The sequence below is a fragment of the Lontra canadensis genome, unplaced genomic scaffold, assembly GCF_010015895.1.
Source record: "Lontra canadensis isolate GAN:19392208 unplaced genomic scaffold, GSC_riverotter_1.0 scaffold41, whole genome shotgun sequence".
Taxonomy (NCBI): Eukaryota; Metazoa; Chordata; class Mammalia; order Carnivora; family Mustelidae; genus Lontra; species Lontra canadensis.
In genome coordinates, this window is record NW_022631035.1 from 10,666,356 (window position 1) to 10,679,779 (window position 13,424).

Below are 13,424 nucleotides of genomic sequence, written 5' to 3' on the forward strand. Positions count from 1 at the left end.
TAAGTGGAGGTGTACAGTGTGGGCAGTTGGATTAACACATTTGGAGCTGAGTGAAGATGTTAGGGTTGACGATTTAAGTTCTGAAATTACTCACAGATAGGTGGTGCCATGGGTTTGGATGAAATCACTCAGGGAAACCGTACAGATAAAGAGTGGACAGACAAGCCCTGAGTTTGAGTAATGAGGGGCCAGAAAGAAGTACCCATCATTGCATTTTCTGTCTTTGCAAAAGGAGATGTAAAAACCCAGAGAAAACAACATTTTAGGAAAGAGGAAGTGATGATCACTTATTTGCTGATTGCTATGAAGAATAAGATAAGAACAAAAAAAGATGGTTTTGGTAACAGGGAAGACGGTAAGGGCTTTGGTAGTGTGGAAGTCAGTGGTGACCTTGACAGTAGCCATTTCAGTGGTGTGGTAAAGGTTAGAGTTAGTTCTGTGAGGTTTAAGGTGAGAATGCGAATTGAGGATACTTTTCTTATGATTGAAAGTTAGCAAGATGGTGGTGGTGGTAGTGGGGCAGGAGGGTGAAGGAAACAGGAGGTTTCTCTCGAACATGGAGAAAGGACGAAAGTCAGACTTATAATAAGGTTGTGATATCAGACTGTAGTCAGAGAAAATTCAACTAAAAGTTTTAGATCTTACGTAATTGGAGAGAGAACAAGATGTCAGATTTGGACATGTGTTCAGTTTGATGAAATTGAGTAGATAAAGGTGAGGAAATGGGAGAAATAGAGGAAGTTAGGGGTTAGAATGTAGGACACATTATCAGTGAGTATGTTTATAGTACTTCAGGTGATGAAAGAGAATTAGATGGAGAAGATGCTTATATCTGTGATGCTAAATACTTTGAGGTATTTAATGAGTAGTCTGTAGAGTTGGATGGTGGGATAAAGATGAGAAGGCTATGTGCAGTGTAGGTATTACTAGCTTTATTTTGTATATCTTTAAGTTCACCATGCAGAATAAATATACCTCTAACATCGGCTTGCTTTCAGTTGGCTGATTTTAAATGTTTTATTTTTCAAAGGTTAAAAATATCAAATTCCGTAGAAAGTAGATTGGTGCTCACTGAATACCGTGATTGTAATATAAAATATTTTAGCTCTAATATTTAGTTTGATTTAGTCCATTGTATCAGGGAAAGAGAGGGTTTAGATTGGTTCATCTTACGAAGTAAGTCATTCATCTAAACAGTTGAGTTGCTAAGGTCCCAGGATAACCAGGCTGTGGTTCATTATTATTTTATGCATTGTTCCATTCCACTCTTAAATTTTTAGTGTTTACTCATTTTTTTAAATTTAACATAAGTCAGAGAAGTCCTTCTTTGTGGCTCTCCTCATACGGAAACCAATTTTCATCTCTTCATTATTTTTCAGTTTTTAAAAATCGAATCACCTATTAAAATAACCTGTCCTTTTTCCTATTCTCATTGATTAATTTTATCTGTGTTTGGTCTAATGGAATAAATCATATTGTATGGGGGCGCCTGGATGGCTTAGTCGGTTACACATCTGCCTTCAGGTCAGGTTATGATCCCGGGGTCCTGGGATGGAACCCTGCTTGGGCTCCAAGCTCAGCAGGGAGCCTGCTTCTCCCTCTCCCCCTCCTCCCCACTCTTGCTCTCTCTCAACCTCTCTTTGTCAAATAAATAAATAAAATCTTTTAAAAAATCATATACTATGTCTTTTACGTCTTGTTTCCTTTACCTAATATATGTTTGTAGGGTTTAAACTTACTGTTTAAACTTACTGTATAGTAGTTTATTCAGTTTCATTGTTTTAAACTATTCTCTTACAGAATTATTTCACTACTTATGTGTTCACCTGTTGGTAGGCATTTGGATTCTTCATAGTTAATGGCTATTCTTTTTTTTTTTTTTAAAGATTTTATTTGTTTATTTGACAGACAGAGATCACAGGTAGGCAGAGAGGCAGGCAGAGAGAGAGAGAAAGCAGGCTCCCTGCTGAGCAGAGAGCCCGATGTGGGGCTCGATCCCAGGACCCTGGGATCATGACCTGAGCCGAAGGCAGAGGCTTTAACCCACTGAGCCACCCAGGCGCCCCAGTTAATGGTTATTCTTGACAGGTCACTAGCTAAGAATTTTCTTGTATATGTGTTTTGGTGGACCTATGTATGTAACTTCCTTTCATTTATACTTAGTGGAGAATTTTCTGGGTCATAAGGTATGCATGTGTTCAGTTTTAAGAATATTGCCAAAGTATATGAGAGTTCTGTTTGTCCTACCTCACTACCAGATGTGTGCTTCTTTAAAATTTATATGCCTCAGGAAGGTTTTCATTCTTTTAAGGAATATCCCATAATTTTCTGTCTTTATTTTGTTTTGGCAAATAGATTATAGTGTATTTACTCAGCAGCCACCAGAGGAAGAAGTGGATTCAAAATCTTTTGATGAAATGGAGCAGAGCTTACTTATTCTTTCTGAAACCAAGGCTTCTCTTGTGAGCACCATGAGCCTTTGGAAACAACAGGTGTATACAATAGCAAAGTTTCATTTGCTTACCTTGAAAAGGGAAAGTAAATCAGTAAGATCAGTGTAAGTATGATCACTTTCCTGACTGATGAGTTGTTTTTTAAGGCTACAAATCAATTTGTCATCTTAATTTTTTAAAATGTAGTTGTATGTAAATCTATGTAGTTTTGTAAGATTAAGACTATAACTTCACAATGTCAGAGAAAAGAATTATGCATTTAGCGATTTCTTTGAATACCACTAGAGCTTTCACTCTTTTTTTAAACTAGCATTTTTTTGTCTCATCTAAATGAGGGACTGTCATAATATTCTTTAATTGTGTAATTTTTGAATTATTGCCACTAAATTTTATTTTGCGATTATATTTTACGCAATTGTTTTGTATGTATTACTATTATGTATAACCGCTTTTGTAAACAGCAGGAAGAGTAAGTTTTATCTCTGTGTATTGGTTAAAGAAATGGAAATATAAAGAAGGCTTTATAGCTTGTAGAACTGGGATCAAAATGATATCTTTTCAACTTTGCTTTACCTCTTTCAGGTTCCCATGGGTGCTAGACTTTCATTTTTTGGGACATAACATTAATTATTTTCATAACGCACTCCGATCTTGTTTGATCCAAAACAGCAGTAGAAAAAAATTTAATAAGCGAGAATATTGTTATGTGCTTGAGATATGCTGAATTCATTTTTTTTTGCCCTAGGTTAGTCAGTATCAAAGAAATGTCAGTCAACTGTCTTATATATTCCAGTCTCAGCATTACTAAAAGAAAAATATTTACTTAAATCAGCATGTTTCAGTTTATTGAACATTACTCTCCTAAAATATTCCCTGAAAAACAATAAAAGTCTTAGTTCAGACTGTGATAACAAAATAACATAGACTCGGTTGCTTGAACAACGAAATTTATTTTATCATGGTTTTAGAGAGCAGAAATCAGATTAGGGTACAAAATTGGTCCTGAGGGCACTCTTTCTGGCTTGCAGAGATGGGCCATTATCTTGTTGTGTGCTCATATGACTTTCTTTGTTGATGCACAGGAGACAGAGAGCAAGCTCTCTGATGTCTCTTAGAAGGGCACTATTCCTATCTTAAGGGCCCGATGCCCATGACCTCATCTAATCCTGATTACCTCCCAAGGGCCTTATTCCTAATACTATCACACTGGGGATTAGGGCTTCAGAGTATGAATTTGCGGGGAGGATGACACAAATATTCAATTCCTAACAAAAAAAGTATTCCAAATATGCATTTGACCATCTGTGCATTTAGGAAATACTGTATCCTGTATTTCCTGTCTTAAAGACTTGTTTATTAGCATATGAAAACACATGAGAGGTTCTATGGTAAAGAAATTGCTTCAATTTTGTTAAATCCAGAGTTTCCAAATACTGTTTAGTCATGAATTTTTTAACGTAAAACACCTATTAACTGATAGGATTTAATGCAGTATGCTTTTGGAAATGCTGATTCAGGTATACTTACAGCAATTTATAAGAATGATTTTTTAAAAATTAGAGGGTTTCTGAAAATTATAAAATGCTAAACTGATAATCTAAGCTTTCTCTGCCCACTTGCTATGATACCTATTATATAAAATGTAGCAAATATTTGTAGGACAAGACAGAAAGGCATTTTGAATAGGTAATAGAATTATGTACTTGACAAATAACAAATAATGATCCTTATAACTCACCATAGTATGTTTTGCTTTGCCTCTCTCTAGAGGAACAATGGAAATTAATATGGTGTGGATGACATTTCAAAGATACCAGTCATTCAAAGTTTCACTATATTTAAAAACAAAAGACAGGCTCCCTGTATTTTTGTTTCCTTCTCTATATCAAAAATATATATATTTTTGTATTATATCTTTTCTAAAGCATAGGAGAGTAAATAGTTAAGACATAGGGCAGGAAATAAAAGTTCCCTCAGGACAGTGTATGTGTAAATGTGGCATAATGTCTGGTTCTTAAAAAGCTATAAGCACAAGTTTATATACCCATAAAAGTTTCAGGCTGACTTGATCTTAGTTTCCTAAGTTTTAATTTTGTCATTGAGTACTGGCTTTCTGTCCAGTTGTGTCATGAGATCATTTTGGAGAATAGAAATTCTATTCCCGAACACTATTTTTTTCAGGTTTTTCTTTTCTCACTCTCTCTGTCTCTCTCTCTCTCTCTCTTTTAACATGTGTACTTTTAACTGTTATTTGAAGGAGGATTTTTAAAAATAGATTTACATATTAATGTACCCTGTGCTGTTTTATTTTTTTCCTTTCAGGTTGCTTCTGCTTTTAATTTTTTTTGCAGTTCAGATTTTTATGTTTTTGGTGCACCGCTCTTTTAAAAATGCTGTGGTTCCCATCAAACTTGTTCCAGACTTATATTTCCTAAAAACTGGAGATAAACCTCATAAATACAAAACAAGTCTGCTTCTTCAAAATTCTACTGGTGAGAGTGTGTGAAGGTCTGTGAATGTGTGTTGGTTGGGGCATGGGGTCTGGGATATAGGTTAGAGGTTGGGATTTTAGAAATAGATCCAAGGTAAAGTCATGGTTTGTGTATACAAATTTAAGTTTTAAGGAACTATTTACTGATGCTGAGTAATAATATTACAGAAATGAAATTTTGGTTAAGTGTAGATTATAATTTTTAAAAGTAACATTGTACTGTTTATGATATTAAGATTCCGTTTTTTTAATGGTAGCAACATATTCTGAGTTGTGTGTTTCATATTAAAGTTTATTACAAGCAAAATAAACTTCGGAAGTTGAAACACCTTTAGAAAGAGTTACAGTATATAATATTTATGCAGTTATATATCTCAATAGAAATGTTTAAATAATTTTTCAAGGACTGTAAAAATAAGAATTAAGAAAAACTCATTAGATATTAATATAATCAAATATATTAAATTGGTAATGAATATTTTTGATTTTGCTGTTGCTTATTTTAATTACATAGTTGTCAAATATGAAAAAAAATTAAGAACCATGGTCTTGAGCAAGGCTCAGAACAAGTAAAAAAAAAAAAACTGACATCGGTTTCTGCTTTTCAAAAATAATAAAACCTAATACAGAGTTTTGAATAGTTTGTTCCTACAAAATCTCTCATCTGCATAGATATAGTCCTAAGGTTCTTGAAGAGTAAATCAAAGTTAGCTAACTGGCAGATTTACAGAAGAACAGAGGCAATTTTATTTGCTTGTCTTGCTGAAATAAGTTAGAAAATTGCATTTAATATAATCATTTATATAACTCACAAAATCTTCAGAGTTTAGTATTTTTCAACACTTACACATATTCTAGTATCTTTCCTTTTTGATTCATTATTAACTGAAGAGTTTTGACCAGTGTTAGATAATAATCATAGTTAGGGATGATTATAAATTACTCTTAAAATCATCACTTTTAAAATGTGACTCTTAGTTTATTATATAATCTTTATTCTTTTGGAGAAAGAATATATTTCATGATAGAAAACTACTCTTGAATAGAAAATTGATGCTTTATAATGTATTTCTTTGATTAGAATTTTTGTTTTGATTTTAATACACTTTTCATGTTGTTAAAATATAGTGCTACATAAAGCCTTATACTTTTATAGGGGCATTTTTTGTGTGTTTGGGAAATTGTATATGTATCTGAAATCATTTTGGTTTGAGTTCACTCTCACTGATCTGCAGAAATACTAATATTTTCAAAGTTTTGTCCCATTTGTTATTTTTTAGTATTTCTAGAATTGCTTACTTATGTACCCTATATCTTCGTAGGCCTTTTTGGTCCCAAGTAAAGCCATGTTTCCTTTGGAAATTACTGGCCTCTGTATGTCTGTATTGGATTGTATCTGATCCTCCTTGGAAAGCTTTTTGTATCAAGGGTGATATAGTTCTTTCAGTTACAATGTAGCTCTCTTCTGTGGCAAACTAGAGAAAAGAGGTCATTTGAGGTACTAGATAAGGAGTAAATGTAGGATCTAAAAAACTCCAGCAAGAGCTAAAAGCACCATTCCCTCTGATACTCAGGTTTGCTACAGAGTCTGATCTACCTGCCATACTATTTTTAATTACTGATAGTGGTTTCCTTTGCTTGGTTTTGATTTCTCTCAAAGTCACATTTGTTCTTTCTGGCTTTTGTGAAGATGGAAGGGGAGCAGTTTCCATTCATCATACTTACTGGTATAGACTTGAACCTAAGACAGGATCCATCATCTTTCCGTTGGCTCCAGGCAATTTAAGGAATGTAGATGGAGACCTGATTATGTGGTTTAATATTTTAAGGCAGTTGAGGCAATTGACATTGATAAAATTTGTCTGTTCCAAGCATACAGAAACCCTCTAAGGAGTGATGTTACCTGACTTCACATCCTGCTTGTTTCTACCTTTCCGAGCCTAGCAGGTTCTCTTATTCCATAAAATTGTCAGATTTTTTATTCTCACAATTTAGTTAAATTTCCTGTGAGTATTATAGGTAAACTTTCAGTGTAACAATAGTAGCAGCAGCAGGAGCTAACATTTGTGCAGTTACTGTGCAGGTTCTGTTTTTAAAGTCAGTTTCTGTTTTTAAAGCCTGTGTGTATTGACTTGGATTTGAATCCAGGCTGACCGCCTCCACTGCCAGTGTTCTTACTGATGTCTTGTCTAACAAAGATAATCTTTCTTAAAAAAAGTTCTTCCCAATGTTATTAAAAGTCTGGGTCTGTTTCTTAGCTGATTCTTTATTATTTGCTTATTTTCTCATACCAGACTCTGATATCAGTGATCTTACGAGCTTTTTCACAAGCCAGAACATAATGGTGACAATGTTTAATGACAGTGACTATGTGTCTGCTGCTCCCCATAGTGCAGCTTTAAATGTGATGTATTCTGAAAAGGTAAGAGTAACAAATGTGAGTGAATACCTATTGGAAAGTTAATAGAACATTAAGATATTTTCTCTAAAGTTAATCGTTTGCTGAATTGACCTCATTAGTTGGAAATTAGAATTTGCTTTTGGATATTTCTAGCGTTTATAATGTATTTTATGACTTGGTGGATGACCAATATAAAAAACTGTAAGGAATTTAATTTAATCTTTGTGTTCTATTTTTGCTTAAAATACCAAAATATGTATAGACTCCACACCAGGTTATGTTTATCCATCTGTCTTTATCTATTGAATATTATTTCTATAATTTGTTCAATCAATTTTTAGTTAGTGAAGATTCCCTTAGTCTGGGAGAAAAGCTTAGTACATAGTAGCAATGTATTTATATATGGTATGTAATAACACTCTCTTTTTTTTTAAATCATAGGACTATGTTTTTACAGCTGTTTTCAACAGTACTATGGTTTGTTCTTTACCTGTATTGATGAATATTATCAGTAATTATTATCTTTATCATTTAAATGTGACTGAAAGCATCCAGGTCTGGAATACCCCATTCTTTCAAGTAAGCAAACTTTAAAAAGTGTGTGTGTAAAAAAAAGAAAAAAGTGTGTCTGTACACATGTGTGTAATAAAAGCTAAGACCTAATACAAAGGAAATCTGTAGATGTTTTTAGTCTTACTAAAACTTGAGTTGAGGATGCTTTACGTCTGGGTTTAGGAGTGCCCAGTATTAGTTTGCTTCAGGATCAAAGAAGTTCTCTCTTGGTACTGATATTTTTATAAAGCATAAGTATTTTTTGTATTAATCATACAAGAAAAATTAAGATAATTTAAAAATAATTTATCTAAGATATCTTACTGGGGTATTGAAAGAAATTTGAGAAGTTGCTCATACAGTCATTTTTCCTCTAGATAGGACTATTGGATTATAAATGTGAAAGTAAGTCTTCAGAAAAATTATCAACATTTTTCTCTCACCCTTATGTTTTATTTTTCACATATGAAAAATAAATGGACAAATATTTTTCTGTAATAGCATTTTTTACTTTCTATTGCTATACTTTTTTAACAGTTTTTTTGAGATCTACTTCATACGCTATTAACTCATTTCAATTGAATGGTTTTTATTATGTTCATAGAGTTCTGCATCCATCACTACATCAGTTCTAGATTTCATTATCTCTCCCACCTTCCAGAAGACACTTGCACCTGTTGAGGGCAGCGGTAATACAATGCACTTGGTTCTGGGTAGTTTGTATTTGGAGCACCAGCTGTTTACTTTAGTTTTCTGGAAGTTTCCTTCTGTACTTGAGTCTTTGGGGCAGCTAGGGACCATTGAGGTCTATGGGAGTTATAGCGCCCCCCTGCTAGGGAGAAGAAACTCCTGTTCCCATAGGAGGCTGAGCTTGTTCCAAAGTACAGCTTTTTCAAAAGGGAATCGGGCCCCGAGATCCAAATGGCTCACAGTCCCAGCAACCAACGAATGTATCAATCTGACATGGTCCTGTTCATTGCATAGGACTACTGGTGGACATGTTACCTGCTTTTTCATGTACATTATTATTTTTAATTAAATGGTAAAGCTTAATTTAAATGTCCTATTATTCTATGTTGTAGATAAGAAAAGGAAATATGATGATCTGCTCAGGATTGTGTAGCTACTTATTAAGTGGCAGAGCTGGTCCTGTAACTCACTGCCTGTTAACTCTGCCACCTGTTTTTTCATACAGACTGTATGCCTAAAATAGATATCCTAATGTGTTTCTTCAGAGGTTTTGATAGTCTTTTATTGAGAAAGTACTAAGATGATATAAAGCGATTCTCAGTTTCATTTCTTACTCTGTGATTGTCTTTCAGGAAATTACAGATATAGTTTTTAAAATTGAGCTGTATTTTCAAGCAGCTCTTCTGGGAATCATTGTTACTGCAATGCCACCTTACTTTGCCATGGAAAATGCAGAGAATCATAAGGTAATAATGATTGAGTTAAAATTACAGGTAAAGTTTATACAAAACAATTACCTGCTTTGCATGAGTGCAAGACATATTTTAAGAGTCAGTAAATGGAGAATAAACATATTTAATATAGTAATAACAATAGCTATCATTTATTACTTGAGTCCCTGTCACATGCTTCAAATGTTACATCCTTTAATCTTTACAACACTGTGATGTAAGTTTTATGTTACCGACTTTATTTATAGGTCAGGAAGTGGGGATAGGAGTGGTCATATCATGTGCCGGTGTTGTCTCATCTTGTTTAAGTAGTGGATCCTTATGTTTTTAATAGGTACACTAACCTTTCTCTCTCCCTTAACCCTTAATGGGATGTGTTGAATGTACAAGATACTTAATTTTTGTGAAATGAAAAAGCAGGTAGATAATGATTGTGACCACCAGAGCCCAGGACAAATTGCTGTGTGTACAGAGCTGTTCAGTATCCTTCACTTTCTTTTTTGCTCCTTTCTCTTCTGTCCTCAGGCACGTGATGCTCTTGCAAGGTCTCTTGACTGTTCAAAGCCTTCCACTCTCCTATCCTGCAGACGTTGTCCCTCTCTTACTCCTCTAATCAAAATTCTCATTCTCTGTTTGTCTTCTTAGTTCAGTGTAAGCAGATAGTCTAAATTAATTTACCCATGTAACAAATAATGAAGTCTCAGAGCAGACAATTATATATTTTAATAATTTTCTCTAGTCTAAAGTGATACATGAGTCTCAGGAGGTATTTTAAAAATATATTCATTTTTTCTGTTATAAATACATATATTCATTGTTCTAATTTAGAAAATGTAGGAAAGGGGTGCCTGGGTGGCTTAGTCAGTTAAGCATCTGCCTTCAGCTCAGGTTATGATCTCAGGGTCCTGGAATCAAGCCCTGGGTAGCACTCCCTGCTGAGCAGGGAGTCTGCTTCTCCCTCTGCCTCTGCTCCTCCCCACCCCCACTCGTGCGCTTGCTCTCTCTCAAATAAATAAATAAAATTTTCAAAAAAAATGTAGGAAAGCATAAGAAAATTAAGAAATGCCCATAACACCCACCACTCACAGTAAAACTTACTAGACAATTGCATTTTTCTCTTTTGTTTCAACTTAAATGTTTTTAATTCAAATTTTTATTTAGAGATAATTGTAGATTCATATTAGGTGTTAAGAAACAATACAGTGAAATCCTCTGTATCCTGCTCAGTTCACCTCAATAGTAGCTTATAAAGTTGTGGTATAATGGTAAAATCCCGGGATATTGACATTGATACAGTCCGGATAGAGCGGCTTCAGGACAGAGATTCCTCCTATTGCCCTTTTCAAGTCCACACACCCACCCCCTCCCTGACCTCTGGCAACCACTAATCTCTTCTCTATTTCTTAATTTTGATATTTCAAGAGTACATATATGGAATCATTACGTATTTTTGGGAGGGGCTAGATTTTTTTCACTTAGGATAATTCCCTGGAGTTTCATCCGCGTTGTTGATATGTATCCGTGTCTCCTGCTTTCTATTGTTGCGTCGCGGTCCGTGCTGTGGGTCTGCGTTGTTTCCAGTTTTTGACTGTTATGAATCAAGCTGCTGTGAACATTTGTGTAGAGGTTTTTGTGTGAATGTAAGTTTTCACTTCTCTGTGATAAATGCCCAAGAATACAATTGCTGTGTCACATGGTGATTCCGTGTTTAGTTTTGTAAGACATTTGTCAAACAGTTTTCCAGGGTGGATATTCTGTTTTACGTTCCCACCAGCATTGTATGAATGACAAAAGTGCGGATGAGCCAGAATAACTCTATTTGACTTGGCTTATGTTTTCATACTTATATTGTTTATATTTTTGTTCTTATAATTCACTGAACAGAAAAGTTGTACATTTTTTTTTATCACCTCTCCTCTTCTTAACTAATCTTTATATTCCATGCATCTGTTATCTCCGTGGCTAGCTCCTTCATATAATATATTTAATTATTAAGAGTATGTTTTTAAAGATGCCAAAAATCAACTGAGTAAAATTGTTAGGTATTTGGATTTATAAAATATTTTTTGAAATTTCAAATTATGAGAAGATGAGAGAGGAAAACTCAGATCATTTAAGTTTACTGTTTGTATACATGAAAATGCTAATTACTTATAGTAATAACAACTTACATTTTTGTACTACAAAGGAGGATATAAAGGGCTAAAATGAATTATCAGTACAGAGTTTCTCTCTTTAGCTGAAAACCTTATGTAAATCCCGAAGACACTTGGCAGTTTATAGTTTTTCATGAAAGCTTAATTTTTAAAAAATGAGAATGTCTTTTCTGTTTAAACATATCTTTAATCTACTTCCACAGAGTTGTAAAAGTGACATTGTTTTGGCTACTTATTGTTTGCACAGCTGTAATCCCCATGACATCTTTTGCTTCATTTTAGTTTTGTGTTTCTTAACTCTACTATATTCTGATTCTGAAAAATTTTGTCAAAATTGTTACATCTCAGGACTGAGCCAAATTAAAGACTATATGGAATTTATATTTAATTGTAGGAGGGTTTTTATTACCTAGAGACCTGGAATGTGACCTGTCTTGTTCTGTTGATGTAAAATTAAGAGTTCCACAATAATTTGCTAATTTTTTGTGTGTAAAATGTTTACAGTTATAATCAGTTTTCCCTCCTCCCTCTTTTTTGTTTTGTAGATCAAAGCTTATACCCAGCTTAAACTTTCAGGACTTTTGCCATCTGCATATTGGATTGGACAAGCTATTGTTGATATCCCCTTATTTTTTCTTGTTCTTATTTTGATGCTAGGAAGTTTATTTGCGTTTCATTATGGATTATATTTTTATGCTATAAAATTCCTTTCTGTGGTAAGTTAATATTACTTGTACTTATGTTATTTATAAATGAAATGTTATTTAAAAAAACTAAGTATTTATAAACATGACAAGTGGTTTGTCAAGTAATTTGGATATTAATTTTTTTAATAGAAAGTAGAGCCGGTATCTATTTTAATCATTGTATATGATACTTATAATGCAACTTATATTACTATAAGTGATTTTTAAAAAAACAGCAACTAGCCATCATTATAAAATAATTCCTTGAGACTGAGGTGGTCTTTCTGCAGACTACAATACTTGTGTATAATCAGGAATAATTAAGCAGTCCTTCCTTAAAATGTCTTCCTTGTCCCTATGCCTGAAAATAATTTCAAAAGAAGCTCTTTTATTCCATAATTTAAAATATTGCTGAAAATACTAAGGAAGAGTATGGCTTACATTCATGTTCATGTGTATATCACCCTTCATGTGAATAATTTGTATTAGGAAAAAGGGAAAATAGAACTAGGTGAGGTTGAGGTTTCTGAAAGTAATTTTATCATTTTGCCAGAGATAATACTGACTTTACATATGAATTTCTGGTTTATAAATTAATAATTTTTTTCTTAAATATTTGCCAAATGTATTGAATGCTGTATATTGAAATAGTAGCTAATAGTTGATTGAGAAGGGTAAAACAGCTAGTATACTTGTTCTTATAACATGGGTAGAGATAGCATTTTGGTTGGCATAAAAAAGAACTTGAAACAGTGTTCAGTGTAGATTATTTATTCAGGATTGTGTTGACAGGTAGAAGTATGAGTTTTACTGTGCATGGTAATTTCTCAAGTAACTACAATTTCAGTTTTGGAGTGATTGCTTGAGACATAAAATTTGAAAAATAATCATTCCTTAATATTTTGATACAACTGGTGTTTTATGTCATATGTATTGTTAGCTATTCATACTTTTACATAAAAGTGCACATTTCTGTTTTATAGGTTTTTTGCCTTATTGGTTACGTTCCATCAGTCATTCTGTTTACCTATGTTATCTCCTTCACTTTTAAAAAAATTTTGAATACCAAAGAGTTTTGGTCATTTATCTATTCTGTGGTAAGTCATGTTTTGTATTATTTCACCCCAGCTTTTCATAGTAGCTTACTTGTATGTCATAAACTCTTGCAGGCTTATGTTCAAAATGTTATTGTCTTTTTTCTGAGTACAGAACTTAGGTAGCTAGCTGACAGCATCTCTGTGTCTAATGCATCACCCATTCCACC

The 13,424-nt window shown here is 33.6% G+C and overlaps 1 protein-coding gene across 4 annotated transcripts in view; it reads left to right on the top strand.

Moving 5' to 3' along the window:
* The window catches only part of ABCA5 (ATP binding cassette subfamily A member 5), a 70,655-nt gene that overhangs the window by 40,859 nt on the left and 16,372 nt on the right, over positions 1–13,424 (top strand). For all 4 annotated transcript variants that reach the window (XM_032870750.1, XM_032870753.1, XM_032870751.1 and 1 more), the window contains 7 exons: positions 2,356–2,557; positions 4,776–4,945; positions 7,239–7,366; positions 7,787–7,924; positions 9,220–9,333; positions 12,020–12,190; positions 13,144–13,257. In XM_032870750.1, coding sequence (XP_032726641.1) covers positions 2,356–2,557; positions 4,776–4,945; positions 7,239–7,366; positions 7,787–7,924; positions 9,220–9,333; positions 12,020–12,190; positions 13,144–13,257 — 1,037 coding nt within the window. The remainder of the gene's footprint in view (positions 1–2,355; positions 2,558–4,775; positions 4,946–7,238; positions 7,367–7,786; positions 7,925–9,219; positions 9,334–12,019; positions 12,191–13,143; positions 13,258–13,424) is intronic.